This window comes from Staurois parvus, unplaced genomic scaffold, assembly GCF_062004578.1.
Source record: "Staurois parvus isolate SC_StPar_1 unplaced genomic scaffold, SC_StPar_1.0 ptg000397l, whole genome shotgun sequence".
Lineage (NCBI taxonomy): Eukaryota > Metazoa > Chordata > Amphibia > Anura > Ranidae > Staurois > Staurois parvus.
The window spans coordinates 5,631,551-5,654,403 of NW_028318193.1; the positions used below are offsets into that span (position 1 = coordinate 5,631,551).

Genomic DNA, 22,853 nt, shown 5'->3' on the forward strand with positions numbered 1-22,853 from the left:
CACCAGTATCCTCTGGTTTCTAGTCAAGGTCGAGATAAGTGTGGGTAATAGAGCTTCCCACGGATTACGAGCCATGGTTCCTTTTAACACTGCCCTAACCAAGGTGTAAACCTGCATGCAGAAGAGGATCGCCATGAAGCAAGTCCACTAGATGTGGAGTAGGGTCTTTCTACAGCCATGAAAACACACTGGAGATGCACTGGGAGCTGTTTGAGATATACGTTCAGGAGTCATGTTGCACTGAGAGAACAGTTTAGACGTGTTCTCCTGAGCCAAGACATTTTGGGAGCATTTAGAAGCAAACCAAATGTTGTTCCAGGCTGCTTGATCTAGGGTTTTGCTTGAATTCGCTTCCTACTTTACTATATTTTTACCAGAACTCATGGAGCTCACAAGCGATGTAGAAATCAGAAGCTAGGCCCTTTTGATTTCCGGCAATGATTTTCAAGGGAAGTCACCTGTTTAGGGGGCCCTACCTGGTATGTTCGGGGGCCATGAACGTGGTGCATAATTTAAAGGTGGCAGAAGGCCTCCGAGGTCGGCAGTTGCCAAAGTTTTTGTAAGTAGCTAAAGGATTTGAAACCATCCAAGGTTAAAGTTTATACATATACTTGACTCCCTTCCCCTGCCACCAGCAAAAATCCAGCAAATTGTGATGAGCTGAAAAGAACTGGGGAGTATGGAGGATACCCAACAAAGGGAGGTAGGGAGAAATCAGGTTGCCAGGCGCAAAATATAAATCGATGACAGATCAAGCATCCAGGGTCGAAAAAGTGGGAGGAGTCCAAAGAAGGTTGTAAATAGGGAAAGGGTAGCATTCCAAGATTGCCAAGTGGACTGAGATAGGCATTTCCAAACTTGCTTGAAGGGAAATGAGAGGCCTCCCGCCCCCTCCACAGCCAAGTGCTCCACTGACAGTCACCGCTCTCTGCTCAGAGCAGAAGGGGAGAACTGAGCGATCAGCAATGTTTTATCACTCAGTTCTAAACCTTAGAGCCAGCAGGGTACAGATGCAGCATTGGATCAATGCTGCATCCACCTAGGTAAGTATGATTTTTAAAAAACAATACTTCTCTTTTAAGACTGGATACTGACAGCCCACTTGCCAGTCTACAGAGACAAAGCACCGCTGTTGGCAACCTCAGTCACTGAGAGTGCCAGATAACATCCTTTTTCATTCTTAAATAAAAGAAAGGCTAAATGGTTTAAATACTGATGTAGGCAACACAGAGGTTATTACTGATGCCTTGGAAATTTGAAGTATTGTTTTACAAAGTTTTATAGTCTGAAAATGGACATACTCTTCATGTTCATCCTTTGAAATTTACTTAAATATTCAGAAACCCCAGTGGATTTATAACTGCTAGAACAATACAGTAAATATTTTAAAGTAACATTCCCTTTATATCAAGTTTATAGATTATGAGTCGATTTGAATTGACATTTTAAGAAGGTATGTAGAATGGCACCAAAGAACAAAATAAATTATGCTAATAGTGCCTTCTATTAACACATTAAAACAATACAATATAAAATGTTATTTTATGGAATACAAAATAAATCTTGTCAGGTAGTTGAGCAATTTCCAATATCTGTTCAGAAGGATCCATTCTTTAACATAGATCCATGATTTCATCCTGATTATTCAGGAGCACGGATAATTTGATACAATATGAGATATAATAAGATGATATAGTAAACCTGTGAAAGTACTCCATCTTGAAAGACCTTGTGCACTACTTTAGTACTGTGTATTAGAGGATGCACTCACCTCCTTCAGCTTATCAAGCTCATTCTGCAGAGCTTGCTTGGCTATATCAACTTCAATGAGCTGCTGACGTAGCTTTTCATTCTCTTCCTCTGTTTTAGTCCGCTTCTCTTCCACGTTTTCCAACTCATGGTGAAGTCTAACTGATACATCCTTGGCTACCTAAAAGGCAGTTGTAAGCAGTTATAAAGAAATGAACTGTACTATTATTAGACATATTGCCAGTACTGGGCTTATTTAATTACACACTGCAAAGACACTGCTGCACACTCACCAATAGCAACACAAAATCAGCTTCCATAAGTTTAACTGCATTAGACTCCTATAAGCAGAGATATTTGATTTCATTGTATGAATACTACACCTTTTATTGTTTACTGAATCACTGCATGAAATATGTTCATTAGCGGAAAAAAAGTACAGTACTTTTAAATAACATTTGAAAAATGGCCATGACAATAGAGTAAGGTGTACGTATGCATTTGTTTGTGTCAGAACTGTTTACATCTCTCCCTGCATCACCAAATGCATTTGGGAGAAAATAATGAATGCATATATTTTTTGCATAGTATTTTTTCCTATAGGACTCTGCAAAGCATTGCACCTGTGATCAGTGGACCAGAGGTATAATGTCAGGCTCCTGCAGACAAGCCCTTCACCTTTCAGCCTGTACCTCTGTATGGACTGAAAACTACAGGGTTTTAACTACTAGTGTGCTCATCAGCGCTCTCATAGTTCATTCAAAACAATGAGCTATCTGCTGCTGTGGCAGATGGGACTTGCAGTTCTCTCATGAACAAATTCCTGTGAATGAATGACGCAGCTGTGTGACAGCGGGTGTGGGGTGAGAATCCACTGTCATGGGTGGGGGGGACATCTACTGGAGCATGTTACATGGTAAACCCTGAATATGGATGTAACATGTAACATGCTCCAGAAGTAATACCTAACCTTTAATGGAAGTCTGTACTAAGAGAAAAAGCATAGGCCAACCTAGTTGCCTGACTGTCTGTGGCTTCTATACTTTGGGACATACAGCAGGTGAAATCAGAACTCCAGATTTGCATTCTCATTCCTAATTAGTTTTTCAGAGTTTTGATGCCCTAGAAAAGGATGGAAGCAGGGAACTTCCAATTTCACAAGTCAGCAATGGCAGTGTGAATATTTTTCTCAGTAAAGGTTTCCTTTAAAATGGTATTAATCCCTTAGTGTTCTTTTAGCTCAAAGTATTTGTAAACCAAAAAAAAATGTTCTTGTCTCTTTAAGGCAGGATAAACTGCATTATGGTCTTGGAATGTAAGTTATTAATTTGCATATTGTATAATACCTGGTTGATCCTCCCTGTTCCTGTCTTCCCCTCTGTCATATGTCCATGTTAATCATGGCTGCTGATCAACGATAGTGTGGTCAGTTGCATCCTGCTCTCTCCTCAGCGTGTCTGTATCTCCCTCTCTCCCCCTCCCCCACTCCATGCTATTTCAGAGAGAGAGGGGGGAGAGAGAGAGAGAGAGAGAACCACATGACTGCACAGAATCTGTGCTTAAAAGGTATTTATCAATGTTATAAGAAAAAAAAAGGCAGTGCCGTTACTATTGCCCTGACAAAGAAAGTATAATGGCAGTTTAAAGCTGAAATTTTACAACTACTTTAACACATTCAGCTCAATAAACTAAACATTCCACAGTAAACTATTTGTTTATATATTTACTCTAGCTTTTGCAATTTACAAATTTAAATGCTCCTGCTGTCCTAGTGCTGCTTCTCTGAACTTCCACTCTTCACAGGAAAGAGTTAACAGTGGACAGTGCAGGCTCCAGTCTAAAGGGAGAGGAGGAGGGAGGAGCAGGGGAGTGCCTTACTATCCTAGGCTACAGGGCTGTGTATTTCTATTGATGTGTGAGAGTAAGGAGACAAAACTCTAGTTCCTGCATGCAAGGGTGGCTCAATAGGACATTGCAAGAAAAAGGAGCCAACCTGATAAAGGAAAACTGGGGCAATGGTCATTGCACCAGCCTAAACTGGAAAATAGGCAAGGATTAAAAGATGAAGAGGCTGCATACTCAGTAAGTGAATTTATTAACAGCTGAAAGTGCTTAAAAACCGAGGGATTATTACTTTTTGCACGTCAAAAGAAGAAATAATGTATAAATTGAATTTTTTAGTGCTTTTCTCCCTAGGGACTCAAAGTGCTTAATCTGCTTTTGCAGCAGCTATCATGGGTACACTCAGTAGAATACCATACAAGGGTCAGTTTTAGACAGGAGCCAATAAACCTACCAGCATGTCTTTGGAGTGTGGGAGGAAACCTACGCAAGTACGGTGAGAAGATGAAAACTTCATACAAGAAATGTTCTGTTCAGTAGTCAAACTGAGGAACTCAGTACTGCAAGGCAGCAGTGTTAACCACTAAGCCAGTGTACTTTATGAACTGCTCCATATGAAAACAAATGTAAATAGGATACATTAAACCACAAATAGGATGTTTTGTCAATAGCAGTCAATAGACACCTAGGATTGAACTAAATGTACTAAAATAAGAGGTCTGATTTGCTGCTACTCGCAACGCCTTCACTTTTCTTACATTCAGCTTTCATGGATTATCTCCATGTTTCAAAATCTCACACTTACAGTATGCAGTCAAACATCTGATCTGAAATCAAGTGTAGTACCTAAATAACCCTTCAAGTGTAACTAAATCCTCCTATTCTTGACAATCAAGGAAGCTGTCATCTTAGCTTCTGTTTGATCTGCAACTGCCATGATGCTGCAAATGTGATCAGTTATGACATCAGTCTGTTTAGTTGAGAGTAACAAAGCAATCAAGTAACACGCAATTGAGACAGTTAGCATGTCAGGAATGTAACTGCTTTTTGAAACTGTTAAATTAATGTAATTAGTTCTGCTTTCATTGTAATAGTTATTATTCCAGGCACTCTTTTAATGTAACTCTTTTAGAAAACAGGTAAATCAGTGGGTTTGGTTTCATTTTAGGCCTCGTTCACACTATATATGCATAGAAACTGATGGAAAAACTGTGCAGACTTCACTTGCAAAGACATCAATTTTCATGCACATTTTTGTATGCACAGATAGACATTACATCCTCTGTCATCACTTCTGCCCTGTGTCATCACTTTTTCTTCTTCACACAACAATGCTGATGTCACATCAGGTTTTTTTTGTTTGTGCAGAAAACTGCATACACATTGCAGATTCTGAGCAGTGCCCTCATAGCAAGTAGCTTACTGTGGGGGGCACTGGTGCGTGCTTGCTCCCGAGCTTCAATCTCTGCGTTCACAGAAGATCATGACTCGGCCCCGCCCTCCCACACCCTCTACACAAGCTACGATTGACAGCAGTGGGAGCCAATGGCTCCTTCTGCTGTATCTCAATGAGGGAGAGACCTGGGAGAGCCAGGACTCCTGTGCATAACACTGGACCGAGATTGGACTCAAGTGAGTATTGGAGGTGGCTGGAGGTGCCGCTGCACACTGAAGGTTTTTTACTTTCATGCATACAATGCATGAAGGTAAAAAAAACTTTCAGCCTTTACAACCACTTTAAGTTACCTGAAACTGAATAGTTTTCTCCCTATGCTGGAATCACCATTGGGGTATTTGTATACTGCTATCATATCTCCTCTCAAGTGTCTCTTCTCCAAGGAAATTAACAATACTCACCTCGGATCCAGCGATGTGATATCCTTGAGCTCCCCACCCGGCCACTGACATCTTTGGGTGGCCGGCTTCCGGATCTTGATCGCTGGCTGCTATTATTGGCCTTATGGGGATGACATCACTCCCATGCATGTACAGGAGCTCTGTCAGAGTTGGCATTGCTGAATCTGTACAGTGAGCTTCGAGCGCAAGGCTCACTGTACAGGGGCAGCCAGGCAAGTAAGTAACTTTAATGCAGAAGAGACAAAGCATGTCTCTTCTGCATTAAAATCCCTGCCTATTTGTCCATTTTGAAATTCAGGACTAAAGTTCCCCTTTAAGTTTAGTGTTTTGTAGTTGTTCCTCATAACTGAGGTCCTCCAGTCCCCTTATTAGTTTTGTCACCCTTCTCAGGACTCTCTCCAGTTCCAGCACATCTTTCCTGAGGACTGGTAACCAGAACTAGATGGCATACTCCAGATGTGGCCAAACCACAGTTTTGTAAAGTGGAAAAATTAAAGTTTTATCTCTTGAGTAAATCCCCTTTTTAATGCACAATAATATTCTGCTAGCTTTGCTTGCCATTACATGATATTGCTGAGCCTGTGATCTACTAGGAACCCCAGATCTTTTTACATTCTGGAGTCCCCCAATGGCTCTCCTCCTAGCAAATAACTTCCATTTATGTTTTTAGCACCCAAGTGCATTACTTTACATTCTTCAACATTAAATTTACTTTGCCATGTAGTTGCCCACCTCTATTGAGGTCTTCCCATTTCTGCACAGAACACCAGTGTTGTGGTGTGAACAGAGCATGTAGAGAACATTTGTTTTCTTTGTGCCCTTGCAGAATGCATGCACAAAACGGACACCTGCACAAGGTGTGAACGAGGCCCTACCCAGATTTATTACAGACAAGCTCACCTTTAAGTCTTGTTCCAAGCTGCGTAAAAGCTCCCCGTCTATCTCCCCGGTCTGGGCATAGCGGAGCCTCTTGCGCTCGGCCTTCCGAAGGCGGTACTGCAGGATCCTGCAGTTCTTGTTGGCCCTTTCCAGCTCGTGGCGCATTTCCTGCAGCTGACAAGCGTCCTCTTCAAAAAAGGTATCCCTCATCTCGTCCATCTCCGTCCTCATCTCGTCGATTTCATTCTACTCGCGGGAACATCAAGGAGTTAAAGGGGTTGGGGAGGAGACAATGGAGAAAGACATGAGTGACATGGGTTTATATTGTATAAGCATGGTGATCCTATGGAGAGTCAATGACAGAAGGGCATGTAACATGGAGAGTCAATGACAGAAGGGTATGTAACATGGAGAGTCAATGACAGAAGGGTATGTAACATGTAACATGTAGAGTCAATGACAGAAGGGTATGTAACATGGAGAGTCAATGACAGAAGGGTATGTAACATGGAGAGTCAATGACAGAAGGGTATGTAACATGGAGAGTCAATGACAGAAGGGTATGTAACATGTAACATGTAGAGTCAATGACAGAAGGGTATGTAACATGGAGAGTCAATGACAGAAGGGTATGTAACATGGAGAGTCAATGACAGAAGGGTATGTAACATGTAACATGTAGAGTCAATGACAGAAGGGTATGTAACATGGAGAGTCAATGACAGAAGGGTATGTAACATGTAACATGAAGAGTCAATGACAGAAGGGTATGTAACATGTAACATGGAGAGTCAATGACAGAAGGGTATGTAACATGTAACATGGAGAGTCAATGACAGAAGGGTATGTAACATGGAGAGGCAATGACAGAAGGGTATGTAACATGTAACATGGAGAGTCAATGACAGAAGGGTATGTAACATGGACAGGCAATGACAGAAGGGTATGTAACATGGACAGGCAATGACAGAAGGGTATGTAACATGTAACATGGAGAGTCAATGACAGAAGGGTATGTAACATGGACAGGCAATGACAGAAGGGTATGTAACATGGAGAGGCAATGACAGAAGGGTATGTAACATGTAACATGGAGAGTCAATGACAGAAGGGTATGTAACATGTAACATGGAGAGGCAATGACAGAAGGGTATGTAACATGGAGAGGCAATGACAGAAGGGTATGTAATATGTAACATGTAGAGTCAATGACAGAAGGGTATGTAACATGTAAAATGGAGAGGCAATGACAGAACAGTATGTAACATGTAACATCGAGAGGCAATGACAGAAGGGTATGTAACATGGAGAGACAATGACAGAAGGGTATGTAATATGTAACATGTAGAGTCAATGACAGAAGGGTATGTAACATGTAACATGGAGAGGCAATGACAGAAGGGTATGTATCATGTAACATGGAGAGGCAATGAGAGAAGGGTATGTAACATGTAACATGGAGAGTCAATGACAGAAGGGTATGTAACATGGAGAAGCAATGACAGAAGGGTATGTAACATGGAGAGGCAATGACAGAAGGGTATGTAACATGCCTTTATCTAGTGGTATGGCTGAGATAATGTGTAGAGGATATGTGATGGGCGATACAAAGGCAGATGCAGATGTGGAGCTGACCAGACACTGCAGTGAGATGAATGCAGCAGACATGGGAGCCAAGTGTATGTCTGGCAGCTGACAGGCAGGCCTGACTCCCCATGACATCACCGCATGCACAGACAATGGCAGCCATGGCAGCTCCCTCACCTTCAGGCTCTCGTTCTCCTCCTTCAGTCTCTCCACCTCGTCCTGGAGCTCCTGGAGAGCGCTGGGGGCCCTCCAGCCCTCCAGATCTCCGGCCTGCTCCTGTCCAGCCTGCCCATTGTCAGCCTCAGTCCCCCCGCCGCCTTTGTTGGCGCCTGCCGCGGCTAGGCCTTTCTTCAGATGGAATTGCATCAGCTCGGACTGCAGACAGCCCTCCTTCCAGTAAGCCCCACTTTGTTTTTTGGGGCTCTTCCCCAGCGCCTGCGAGGACTGCGCCCCATCGCCCCCCTTAGGGGAGGAGCCTTTCCCTTTCACCTTCACGGTCTTGGGGGATCCGTCCCCTGATTGCTCAGGGGTGCCCGCCCTGGTGTGCTCCGTTCTTGCAGGTGTCAGGTCGGAGGGGGGTGTGCGCTGCTGACCCTCCAGCTCTCCCCCGGCCTCCGCCCTAGATGACGAGCTTTCAGCACCACCGCCGCTATGGACAGCTCCCTCTCCGCTCTGCCGGGCGCAGTGCTGCTCTGCGGCTGGCCGGGGGAGAGGCTCGGGGGGTGGGGGCTCTGTGTCTCCCTCCGCTCCTGGCTGCGGCCTCCGCTCTGCCTGCAATGCCCCGGCTCTGGAGGGGGACAATGATCGCTCTTGTTGTCTCCGAAAGATGCGACCCTCCGGATGCAGGCGAGGCTCAGCTGCAGTACCAGCACACGCAACAGCGCCACCGGCTGGCCGGATCATGCTGCTGTCTTCATCTGAGCCTTGCCTGTCAGCATGAGCCAAGTAAAGAGACATCAATACAGGCCAATCCCCACCCAATCAATACAGTACACACGTCTGCAAAGTGATTGAGAATGTAAATGGCAATACAAAATTATCTATCTATCCATCCATCCATCCTGTCTGTCTATCCATTCAAGATCAATAACACAACCATCAGTCCTTCCCCACATGCCAGGGTACTAGGTGTAATCCTAGACTCCCATCTGTCCTTTCACCCCCAAATCCAATCACTGTCCAAATCTTGTAGACTTCACCTCCGCAACATCTCCACGATACGCCCGTTCCTAACCTCGGAAACCACTAAGCAACTTATTCACTCCCTTATTATATATCGCCTTGACTATTGTAACTCCCTCCTCATTGGCCTACCTCATCGCAAGCTATCCCCTCTTTAGTCTATCATGAATGCTGCTGCCAGACTCATCAAGCTTACTAACCATTCTGTATCTGCCACCCCTCTCTGCCAATCCCTCCACTGGCTATAACTCTGCACCAAATTACATCACCAATCTTGTCTCCAAATTTCACCCAAACCTTCCTCTACGCTCCTTGCATGACCTTCTGGTCTCTAGCTCCCTTGTCTCCTCCTCCCATGCTCATCTCTAGGACTTCTCCAGAGCCTCCCCCGTCCTCTGGAACTCTCTACCCCAATCTATCAGACTATTGCCTACTCTGCCCACTTTTAGGCGATCTCTAAAAACCTATCTCTTCAGCTAATAACATAATCTTCTATTCTTTCTACAAGTCCACCCCACACAGTTACTACCTTTTGTACCACCAGCCCCTCCCTCTTGTAAGCTCCAAGGAGCAGGGCCCTCCTAACCCTCTTGTATTGAACTGTATGTTGCAGTATTGTCTTCCTTTATATTGTAAAGCACTGAGCAAACTGTTGATGCTATATAAATCCTGTATGATAATAATCCATCCATCCATTAATCTATCTATCTATTATTATTATTTTACAGGATTTATATAGAGCCAACAGTTTGCGCAGTGCTTTACAAAATGAAGATAGACATTACAGTTACAGTACAATTTGGTACAAGAGGAAACAGAGGGCCCGGCTCATTAGAGCTTACAATCTAGGAGGAATGGTTGCGTGATATAAAAGGTAATAGCTGTGGGGGATGAGCTGATGGAGAAAAAAAGGCATTTTACTAATTAGAAGCAGGATAGGCTTCTCTAAAGAGAACGGTTTTCAGGGATCATCTAAAGGTCGACAGATTAGGAGATAGACAGATTAGGGTAGAGAGTTCCATTGAATGGGAGAAGCTCGGGAGAAGTCCTGGAGGCGAGCATGGGAGGAGTTGACACGGGAACTAGAGAGCAGAAGGCCTTGGGAGGATCGCAGACAGCGGTTTGGTAGGTATTTTGAGACCAGGTTAGTGATGTAGCTGGGGGCAGAGTTGTGGATGGCTTTGTAAGTTGTTAGTATTTTGAATTTTATTTGTTGGGTGAGTGGAAGCCAGTGGAGGGATTTGCAGAGAGGGGTAGCAGACACTGAATGGTTGGTAAGGTGGATGAGCCTGGCAGCAATATTCATGACGGACTGGAGGGGGGATAGCCTATGTATAGGTAAGCCAATGAGGAGGGAGTTGTAGTAGTCGAGGCGATCTGGTAAGAGGCTCGGAAAGTCATCTGCAGGATAACACTCACCTTTTATATTCGTTCCTGAAGCACTGGACTTTCTCTTGAATTTTTGTAACAGAAGACACTCTTTGGTATTAGCTAAACTCCTGAGGATGGACCTCTTGTGAGAAGATAGAGAACATACAGCTCAGGGGGACTTCCACTATGAAAGCAGTCCTAAGCCAGCAACTCTGGAACAGTCTCTCCCAGGGTCAAACAACAACAGCCACTAGGGTCTCTCTCTGTCTTGAGCTTCTACTCTCTGTGCCCCGTGAACATGATTCCTCCTTTTACTACCAGCCAGAGCCTGTACCAGGAGCCTCCCAGGCCAGATCCTTAGTGGACTTTCACCAAACTGTTCTCAGCAGCTTTAGAGATAAGCACCCCAGCTCTCCTTGACCTGCCAGCTCTCCTTGAGCTGGGGCCTTGATGAAACTCCTGCAGTCTTCAGTTGATATATCCAGAAGGGCAACGGCCCTTCAGGCTGAGGCTTCTCCTCCTGGACACTGCTGTTCTATGCCCCAGACTATTTATACACACTTCAGCCCTCTGCTATTTGTCCACTTGGCCAGGGATTGACTGAGGCTGTATGAATATTCAGCCCAGGGTCTGCCTCTTTCAACCCACTACATTTTTTATCTCACTTAAAGACAGGGGGAAGTAATTAAGCCTGCAACCAGCAGGACTCAGAACATGCAAAAACAATCAAATTCTGCTCCACTGGCTACCGAGGAGCCAACAACTACATTTACTAATTCCCACTAGCAACCTACTGGCAGGGCGCTACATAGTTATGTGTAGACTTTTTAGAACCCCCAAACATTATATATTTATTTAAAGCAGAGGCCATAGAGAATAAATTGGTGTATTTTGCTATTTTTCATGTCACACAGTATTTGTGCAGCGTTTTTTCAAATGCAATATTTTGGGAAATTGTTTTTTGAATTGTAATGCAAAAAAAACACAATAAATAACCTTTTTTTGTAAAATATAAAAGATGATGTTACACTGAGTAAATAGATACCAAACATGTCATGCTTTAGAATGGCACATGCCTGTGCTACAGCGACAAATGATGTAAATTTTACAGTAAGTTGAAGTCACATCAACTTACTGTGCCTCCTGCTAGTTGGTTCACTTAGTCACCCAGTAACACTGAGCTCCTTTTTACTGTCTGTGGGTGAAAAAAAAGGGACGAAGAGCAGCAGAGATCCAGGAGGTACATTTGAACTGCAGGCAAAGCAGGTCAAACTCCTTTAGACCTTAAAATAGAGAATGTAGAAGTGGATCGCACCAGGGTTTACAGCCAGTTGATTAGGAGTTGATTGAGATCTGTACCACCCAGCATCAATCACATCTTTCAGAATCAGATCTCAGAGTTTTTCATTGTGCACTTCTGCTGGCTGCTGATTGGCCATAACTAACTGTTAAGAATCTGGAGGTGGAGCAGAAGACACAAGAGGATTACTTTATAGATTCACAGGACTCGCAGTAAGGATCTCCATATACCTGGTGAGCTGACCTGTTCATCCCTTAAAGGGACCCGGTTACCTTTCCATCACACACCAGAGGCTACAAGATCCAGGCACACTCAGTGAGGGATTCTACTCCATTCCTGACCAGACCTTGATGACCTTCGGTGACATCAGGATATTTACATACAAATGCGCATTTTATTATGCGCTCTGGTGAGTGCGCATTCTTATCATTTTTGACTGCACAAGCACCAACTTCCAGTTGAATACAGAATTCACGTTTTATGACACCAGTTATCATACAAACTATTTTATACAGTGATTGCATTTTATTGGTCATTTTTGTCTATATATTTTAGCGCTGCACTATAATATAATATACCATGAAATTGTTTTGCCACTGGCCAGTTGGTACAAAGTTGAGTAAACATTCCTGTAGATTCTAGATTTGTTGAAGTTACTACTTCCACCACTCAATCCTCTTATTGCTGGATAAAATAATCAGCCAAAACAGCCAAAACTACCTAAAAAGTCTTTTTAAAGTTGAAATGAATCAAATTTGGTTGTTGCTGCTGCATTTAAGCTAAGCAATAATGTAAAAGTAAAAAATCAATTACACATGAAAAATATATGATGCCAGAATACGATTTTGCTGAAGCTGATGGAACTGTTTCACAACACCACATACTGTACAGCCCTAATGTATCTCGCAAGAATGTAACTGAAAGGAATTGTGTTTTGCCTATGTTGCCCTTCAAGTCAGATAAAAAGATGGATCTTCTCCCTGATGTACAGTATTTTTTAATCCATTTTGTGCATGGTACACGTCTCCCATGGCAATGCTCAGCTGCCCATGCCCTTTGTTGCAATCCCTTGCCTATTAGACTGGAAAATGGCCAGAATTGATTTTCAAGCTTCCCCCATAGACTTTATTGGAATTTGGATTAAAGTTCACAATTTTTGTACTTCACAATGGGTTTGATGAACTGACTGTAAACTGAACCCTGGCATATTCACAGCTATCTAAAGGGTTGGGATGTTTCATTTGGCTGGAAAAAAAGTACAAGTTTAATGGTTAATATGGCATCAAAAATCCTCCTCTAGTTATTGGTATATGTACTGTATATGTTTTACAGATAAATAAATTAAATCGATTTTTGCAGTTTGCAGAAAATGAGTAGTACAAATTATAGATAGGGCAATTTGCACAGTTTGGGTTAATTTCTGCCCTGCAATAATCATAGTGTGACAGACCCAAACAGGACAGGGGCTTTTGGAAGGGACTAGGGGCTAACCTTCTACCCACTGATTATGGAGATCAGGAATTTTGTCTGATTCTCCTGGTCAGAGCATTTAAAAGAGCTCAATTCAGCCTCTGATCACATGGAGAGAGCGGATCAGTCTGTGATGATGGATAATAACGTGATGAGTGCTGAGAACAAGGCTTGGATTAATTCTCTGATAAAACAATAAAGCTTCCCTTCTGGAGTGGATGGGAAAGTGTATTATTAATCTTGTACAGGTTAATGGTTAGAGGAAATAGGGGGCCCTCCTGCGGACCATGTTGGAGAAGCTCCTCCATGTGGGCCAGAAATATTTATCAACAATTTCCCTTTAGAAAACTATGAAGATAAATTAATTCTACTTTTTCAGACTGTTGGAATATTGTATGATGTTTGTCTTATGATGAGTTTTCTAGTGGACAGATTGCACAGGTGTGTGTAATGTACTTTATGTATTCAGGGTTGGAGGTGCCAAACTGTCTGGGGTGCCTGGCTGTTGATTATCTTACTGTTAATTAGATTGCTGTTAATTAGATCACTGTTAGCTGTTGGCTGTTCATTAGATGTACTGATGATATTACTGGTTAAAGTTTGCATTGTTTAAGATCACGTGATCAAGTTCTTATCTTATTTTGTGTGGTATAAATGTTGAGCGAATTGTCAATAAAGAGAGTTCCAGTTGCACCTCATCTAGTGTCATCTAGTTCTTAGTGTCATCAGATTAATGGTAGTAAATCATATGTGAAATCTTCACTCAAAGATATTAAATAGTTATCAGCTTATCAGAATTGACCGTATAGTTCAATAAAATATCTGTCCTTAGATTCCTTATGGGAAAGATTCAGCCTTACCAGATATCAATGTGGGTACAGTGTAGTGAGTGTGCACAATAGGGACATGGAAGCTCTGGGCAACAGCCATCTTCTTGAGGTCTCAGCCATTTTGTTTTTCATGAGCCCAGTGCTCCTTCTCTCTCCCTCCTCCTGTAAGCTGGAATTGGATGGAATTCATATATGGAATTCATAACTGTAACTTGTAACACACTTCAAAAGAGCCTCTTATCTCCAATAAAACAGGACAGACGCCAGCGTCCAGGCCTGGATGCCAGCAAACAGATAATTAGGGTTGGCAGGATGTCTGTTGCCACGAACCGTGAAAAACTCTTCTCTCTGACCTATCGTAAAACCATGATAACTCAGTCAAGCCTGTCACACATGACATGTAAGGCAATTAAAGCTCTAGGAATGCATAGCGTGCCATAAAACTTCTCTCTGAGACCTCTATCTATTCCACAACTTAACAAAACTCATACACAATTCTTAAAATCTAACAGTAACAGGACATATTAATATTAGGTATATATTTGAATGGGGAATATAATACCGAGTAAATCAAGGTCATACATGACTACCCTAGCACACACAAAAGGGGAAAAAGCAGTCTCCTCCCTCCTGGGTGACAGATCTCTCCGAAGCACTCTGTGTTTGGTATCCCAGGATACGAAATATAATGCTGAATAATAATCTGCCAGTTTCTAGAATGCAACCTGCACATATTGGAAGATGTTAATATTAGTGTAAAACTCTATTTGGGACTTAAATGGGTATTATGGGTCATTAACGTGGTGGCCTCCCAGCACTCATCCCTTAAACCGGATAATTGGTCAGATGGTCTCTGTCAACACCCCTTTGATACCACAGAAAGGGGAATGACAGGGCCTGTTAAGGAAGCTCTCATTTTAACATCAACGAAGGAACATCCAAGAGAGCCATGGCAACATTTTTGCTTGGACAATTGGAATCTGCTAAAACCAAGGACTTTGCAAGTATTCTTCCTTCTCAACTCCTTTCTTCTATTTCTCTGCTGCTTTATGCTTTCTTTATTTATTTATTTGCAACATCTTCTCTGTAAATATTTTAATTGCACCATTTGACCTTTTCATTAATAAACCCTATTTTGAAAAGTGGTAAAACTATCTCTCAGGCTTTTAATGCAAACTAAAGAATCACTGTCTCTTGAAGAGTGCTACTGTACATGATAAATCTATGAGTATACTTGTCCGTGGTGACAGTGTGTCAGGGATGCGGGTGTGACCAGAGATATGTGTGCTGACACAGGGAAACGCAGGCTTCAGATATGGTATAAATAGGACAATTTATTAAGACTAACAATACAAACATAAACGCAGTGCACCAAACCCCAAGCTAACACAAATACATACAACAAGGTGAAACAAACCCAAACCTAAACTGGTATAGATACACAGGTACATACACATATAGAGCACAACGTAGTCAGGCAGGCTGGGTTGATAACTATCAGGCAGGTAGGTACAGGAGGAGCAGGCGGAGAGAATGGTCAGGGTCACAAGCCAGGGATCAAACAGGAGAAGTCAGCAGAGGTCAGGATCAGGCAGGGTCGGCAACAAGTCAGGCAGGAACAGGAACAGGAATGCAGGTTACAAGGTACATGGGCCCATGGAAAAACACACACCAAGGCACAGACTGCAGGTCTCGCCATCCCTTAAATATATCACCTGCAATCAGCCCCAGGTGATGGCTAATTGCCGAAGTGAACCTCTGGTTGTTGAGAGCACCCACTGGCCAGCCCTGGTACTGCAGCCCACAAGGCAGGTGAGTCCCACCACTATTGGCAAGTCCATTCCTGACACAGTGTGTGTACAGACATGTATTTTTCATAGTTGTTATTGCTAACTTAATGAGTTCCCCCTGCAGGTAAAAAGGGGGTGGTGGCAGTTTAAAGAGTTAATTGCTTAATTAAATTAACCCAGTGAAAATTGCTCTCAGGCTGCTGGCATATAGCTGGAAGCTCTTGCAGAGTGCAACTAAGAGTGACATTGTTACATAAGCGACAGCGTGGCATGTCACAAGTTGGTGAGAATGGCAGGGGTCGGGCACCACATTTGTCACATACAGTATCCTTGTTGAAACTTGGAATGTATTTAGTTTATCTAGTGTTACTCTAGGCTCACAAATCTATTTAACATAATTATAAAATTGTCAGACGAAATCCATTTTTTTAAGGATTAGCCATTACACAACACTTTATTTCTTGGTTTTAAAGATCTCTTAATGATCGTTTATTGATTATTTTAAATGACCATCCAGTAAGGCTTTATTATATCTTCTACCCATCGTAACACATGCATTAGTTGGTTTTTAATCAATATGTACTTGGGACTATCAAGCATGTTGCAATTAACATTTCTATCCAGTTGCACTGTAGTTTAAGAAAGAGCCAATGCATATCAATAAAGTTCTTCATGTGTAAATGATACAGTCAATACAATTCCTGCTCTAATCTAAATAGGTAGAACATTCCTTGTATATTTGCCTTTGTGTTTAAATTAGTCAGATGTTAGGAAAATTGTTAAGTATATAATTTCATTACTGATCTATGACATTATCAATTTTTGGTTTCCAATCAGGAGCGGTCTGACGTTTTGGATACTCTTGCACTGCCCGAGGGCCCGGGGTCGTTAGGGGACCCCATGAGATGCCCCTGGTACCTTTTTCATAGGCTTTTTTGAGTTTAGGCAAGGACACAGGGGCCCCATGATCCCCTATTGCCCAGGGGCCCCATGAGTTGTCAGTCCGCCCCTGTTTCCAATGTATTCTATTATTTAACTGGGAATTTAAGTCATTTATAAGTTATATAAGACAAAGATTATTCTCATAGTTGGGACCACTATACCCACATGTATGCCCTAAAAACACATTCAGTTAACAGGCTCTCTGCTGCAAGAACAATCAGAAAATTCTTGGTACATTAAAAAAGAACTGTAAATCATTAAAAGACTGTAATAATATCATACAACTGCACAAATGTCGGCACTCTATTAATTATCCTAAAAAAGCATCTCTCCAATGATATAATTTCTAGGAGATAGAGACTGTTCCATAGAGGAGTAATGTCTGTCAGCTCTTTTATGAAGGAAATTGATGTGTATTAGCCCATACCTTTCTTCTATTGGACAGAAGCAAGTGTATGTCAAACTGACTTACTATATGCACATGGTATAGCCAGTAATTAAGTTATTTCTTAGAGCCACCTAAAGGGATTAGACATTGAACTACGATGGCAAAAATATGTCTATCAGATACCAAATGGCATTCTTTAGTATTTTGGTATGTGTCTGTTTTTTAGAAATAAATGCATTAAAATGTATGTGAAGTCAAAATCTTTTTTTCTAGTTCAGGAGTGGAGAAGAATAAGAAGGGAAACTCTGAAACAGCCTAGCATTGCCCTATTCTACTAAAGAAAGACATTTTTATTTTTGTCTGTGTTGTTTTAGAGCTACGGTTACTTCCTGCCTGATAAGACAGTTGTCAGCAGGACGGAAAATGAAGATGACTCTCAGAGAGCGCCAGTTCTAACTGTTACCCACTGTATTAAAAAAAAAAGCTAAATATTTTTGCTGAAAATACACTTTAAAGTGGTTCTAAAGCCTCAAGGATTTTTACCTTAATGTATTGTTTGCATTAGGGTAAATAAACCTTCTGTGTCACACACTCGCCCCTCACCCACCTTATACTTACCTGAGCCCCATCGCATTCAAGTGCTGTGCATCAGAGTTGCGGCTCTCCTGGCTTTGTCCCTCCTCACTGGGTAGATCGATAGCAGGAGCCATGGGCTCCCACTCGTGTCAATCAACTCCAGTGATGAAGGAGCAGGGGGCGGGGCTGAGTCCTGCTGTCTGTATCATTGGCAACAGCAGAGGGACTCGGGAGCAAGCCCACACAAGTGCCCCATGGGCATTGGCTTCCTATTGGAGGCACCAGCAAAAGAAGGGGAGCCAACAGCGTTGACGGGGTTCCCAGAAAGATGAGGTTAGGGGTCGCTCTGTAAGTATGAGATATTTTTTTTTAATTCCTTTACAGCCACTTTAAATAAACATTGCAGTTTGTGGGGGTATGCTAAAGAGAACCATATTAAGCAAGTGATAAACAACTTGAATAACAAAATTAAATGTCATGTTCTCAATGAAAAATATGACATTTTGCACAAATATAATTCTTTCCTGCCTTTCAGTAATGGTGTGATTCTAGTTAATAGCAATACAATATTTAATAATGAAAAGTTTTTATTTTTAGATATTGGAAAAATATCCGCTTGCTTGCACTATATCAGAGTGGAGAAGTAACTGTCATAAAATATAGAGGGACAAACAGAGTAAATTGATTCACAAATAAGGAAAGTCTTGCTTTCAGTGCAATGCACAATGACTTGTTTGCCTGCATGTGTAAAGGCAGATTTGCTGGACCTGCACAAAGCAGACAATTCATGAATCCAGGCAGTCAGGAGTCATGATGTGCATGCTTTTTTCCAGATTACACATTTCCTGTGCAAATGTATTGAAATATGATTTACTGAAAGATGACATCTGATGAAATTTCCAGATTTGTCCCCATATCTCATTCATCTCCAGCTGATGTATGATGTCTGTAGATGTTAATAGTAATTTATACCAAGTGATCTGGAACAACTGAAATTCAGAAATACTGTCAAATTCTGCAATTGCTGCTGCAATCTGATTCAGGATCAGCTGCATATGCCTGTATATTTCTGGATTAAATTTTGTAGCTTCTTTTTTCTTCTCTGCAACTTGTCCGTTGAACAATAAATCAGCATCATTGTTCTGTCAACTGCATTGTCCATTAACCAGGCAGGTTACCTAGGAATCTGCACATCTAAATAAGGAAATGAAGAAGTCATACTTCTGGCCATATTGTCTGGCAATTGTGTAAAATCACATTTGCTGAATAAAATTGCAAATCATATGTCAAGTAAATAAATTAAAGTATAACTAACTTAGTTTTGGGCAGCATAGAAGTGGATTACAACACCGGTCAGTTTTTATCGATGTCTGTGCTCCCGTTAGGAAGATTCCCCCCCTCTCTCTTTGTCCTGTTTGCTACTATCATTAATAGTGAAAGTAAAAGAAAATCTGAAATTTTGGATTATTCCCAGAAAATTAAAAGAGGGGAATTTTTCCAGTTGGGACACCAGTTCAGTTGACCCAGGGGTGGTCCAAGGGATTCCCTTAATTTGTGAGTTGCTCTCACCTCCTGTTTTGGCTATGGGACAGGATAAATTAACTGACAGAGGTTTTAATCCTCCATTACTCAATCCAAAATGGAAAAAAAAGGGGTTATATTCAACCATGTGTGCCAAAGTGCTAGATTACAAAACTGGCTGAACAGAATTACAAATCTTTTGGCATCCCACATATATACATTTCAACTGGAGTTAAGATTTAATTTGCTTGTTCTAAAATTATAGTTCATAATTATAGGGTTAACTTTGGTCCTGTTCACTTATAGACATTTGAAAGAGTAGCTGCTTTTACAAGTTTAATTTTTTTCAGAAACACACCCTATTCTCCACTGAATATTTAGCACATATTTGTAGGGATGAACAAACCTGTCAAAGTTTTATTTGCAGGAAGTTCAGTGAACTCAGCAAAATAATCTGTTAAACCTGAACAAAGTTCTGAACTCCATTGACATCTATGAGAGCTGAAACTTATTTTATCTGGCCTTTGCAACAGCAGTTTGCAAGCTTTTGTTGAAATAAGGCATACACTGTCTTAAAAGTAACATTTTCTTTGGTAAAACAGTGGCCAGGGATCTGTAATTTAGCAGAGGTCGCAATACCACCACTAAATGACAGATCTCTTCAACAAACCAGAAAATCTGTCAATTACAGGCAGTAGCACTACCACCTCTAAATGTCAGATCCCCACTGGATTGTTTGTAAACAAATGGGTAAGGGATCTTGAGTACCATCACTATAACCGATGCTGTAAATTGTGAAAGGAATAGTGGCAGGGTAGCACTCTTATGGTAGCAGGTCAACATCGTTGGGCATGTCTAATCATGACTGATCTGCATCTACATTGGGCAAGTTGGATTTAGATAAATCAAATACACCTCTAGTAAGAGAATCCCCACCCGAAAGTCACACTTTCTCCCTAGAAAGTAGAATTCATATAAAATACCTTTCTCTCACCATACCACGTGAATATACTGAGTATAAACGAATCAAATATTCTCAAAATAAATAAATATATGAAAAATATATGAAAAATAATTAAATGGAAAAATAATAATTAAATCCCCCAAAAAATGTAATGTTAAAATGTATATATATATTTTTTTTTTGCTGGTTTTTACAATATCACATTTAATCACAGTTGGAGTGGTTTGGATTTTGCACGGATTTAATTTTGCACTTTTTATTGATATTGATTATTTGAAAGATAATGCACTATATAAGTATTCTTTTTTTCGAGGTATGACGGGGATTAAATTAGGATTGGAATCCTTCCTACTGGATTTATTCATTTGATTTGGTGGACATTTTGGACTTTTATTGGACATTTTTTGGGGGATTTAATTATTATTTTTCCATTTAATTATTTTTCATATATGTATTTATTTTGAGAATATTTGATTCGTTTATACTCAGTATATTCACATGGTATGGTGAGAGAAAGGTATTTTATATGAAGTTGGATTTAGATCCTCAATGAGGATGTAGGGATCTGGGGGGAGGGGGGGGGGGTAATTTATCAGAATTGCAAGATATCAGTCCCCTTCCTCAACATGAATGCATATGGGGTAAATGATACCTGTTGGTACTCATTCACAAAAAAAGAAAGAAAATAGTAAGTTTAAACACCCACACCATTGATAAATTCCTTTATTAAGAAAAAATAAACAATTTACAGTACTGTAAATCCAATGTTGATCACATCATTCAGTGATGTAAATCCACATCAATCACAGTGAGTGGTGCCCAACAATGTTGACCCATCACCACAACGATGCTAACGTTTTCCATAAAACAAAGAATAGGACACCTGTTGGACTTTCACTACTGCCAGTTTTGATGCACAATAGGAAAAAGAACACAGTCTTATAAGGGCAGTCTGCAAAATTTTTTGTGTTATCATGTTTAAATATTTTCTTTGGGTATTTACTTATTTATTTAGATTAAAACTCCAGATTTTTATGAAAAAAGCCAGTAAAGCACAACTCCCCCTCTTCACACTCCTGTGCTGGTCTTAGAATGTGTTGAGTAGAGTGGAGTTCTACAACATTTGTATATATATACTTTTTTTTTGCAAATTCTATTTATTAAATTTTAAGGAAAGGTAAAATACATAACAGAGTCTATTGGGTATTCCCATACTCACCACTGAGCATAGTAACAGAGTCTTAAAACTATAAAACATAAATCTCCAAGAACAAAAAAGATAAAAAAAAGAAAAGGTACATTCGCCCACCATGTAGGATTCCTTATAGTATGATACAGTTCAGAGGAACCAGGATCAAATTATAACCAGGGGTGGACTGACCATTTGGAAACTCGGGCGCTGCCCGAGGGCCTGGGGTCAGTAGGGGGCCCCATGAGATGCCCCTGGTACCTTTTTCATAGGCTTTTTTGAGTTTGGGCAAGGACACAGGGGCCCCATGATCCCCTATTGCCCGGGGGCCCCATGAGTTGTCAGTCTGCCCCTGACTATAACCATAAAAAATAAACAGGAATGGCTTTTCTAGATCATCAACTAAGCTGTCTAACAAATGTGACATTAGTTAAAACACAAAGGTCACCAAAGAGTATTAATTAAACCAACACGAATCAGGCAGCAGGATCAGGGTATGAGTCCGTAGATGGAAAGTCCAAACAAATATTTGTATATCATAGTCTTCTTTTAATTCTGTTTTTGATCTTGTCATAATATCGCATAGTTTAAATGTTCCTATATGACCCCTTCATAAACTAAAGGTAAAATCTTCTTTTCTTCATATGGAACTAATGTTCTCTTGTCCTATGTATAGTGTTTGTTTGTTCAGTCTTTTAGTGAATTTGCTCAGTTTTGAACCCTATCAAAAGCTCTTGTGTTCCTCCTATACTTTAGGTCCGAAATCTGTAGGTAAAATTTAGAATGTGGAGATCTCTTTTGGGGGGTTTATGAGAAATGACATTCCCCAAACAGGATAGCGTGCTAAGCCTTTAGGTAAACAGGAGAACCAGAACTCTCACTAAGTGGAAGGGGGGGGTTGATAATAAAGTTGTCACTGCCTCCAGGGTAGGGCCCCTGTGAACAAAGGGAATTCCCTTCCTGGAAAATTAACCAGTAATCTAATCAAAGTAATTGGGAGCGGGGAACTACTGCAATTCACATATAACATTACCATTAGTATATAAATGCACACCAGTATTGAAATATCACAATCTGTAAATGTGAAAAGATAAATAATAGTGCATACATCCAATGTACAAATGTATCAGCAGAGGACCCAACAAGTGTCCTGGTGGAACGGGGCACGTATACAAGGTTATACATAGTTAACAATAGAGATACATCCATATGAATGCAGCAGCAAAGTCCAGTTGCAGGAGCCCCTAGGAGCCCTTGAGGATGATCACGATGTGGCGTCTGTCTTTGTGTCAGGGACCTGAAGACAAGATCAATAGTGATGGGGAGATCCTCCAACTGTTATCCAACCAGTCTGGAATGCAGCTTCTCACATGCAGAAACTGTGGTGTGATACTGGAACTCAGAGTCAGCCTATTT

The 22,853-nt window shown here is 41.2% G+C and overlaps 1 protein-coding gene across 1 annotated transcript in view; it reads right to left on the bottom strand.

The window, feature by feature from the left end:
* Positions 1-8,817, bottom strand: part of MTCL3 (MTCL family member 3) — a 63,183-nt gene extending 54,366 nt beyond the window's left edge. Inside the window, exons 1-3 of the mRNA XM_089686460.1 lie at positions 8,092-8,817; positions 6,349-6,573; positions 1,772-1,930 (exon numbers count right to left, since the gene is read on the bottom strand). Of these exons, the coding sequence (XP_089542586.1) occupies positions 1,772-1,930; positions 6,349-6,573; positions 8,092-8,817 (1,110 nt within the window). The remainder of the gene's footprint in view (positions 1-1,771; positions 1,931-6,348; positions 6,574-8,091) is intronic.
* Positions 8,818-22,853: the final 14,036 nt, after the last annotated feature.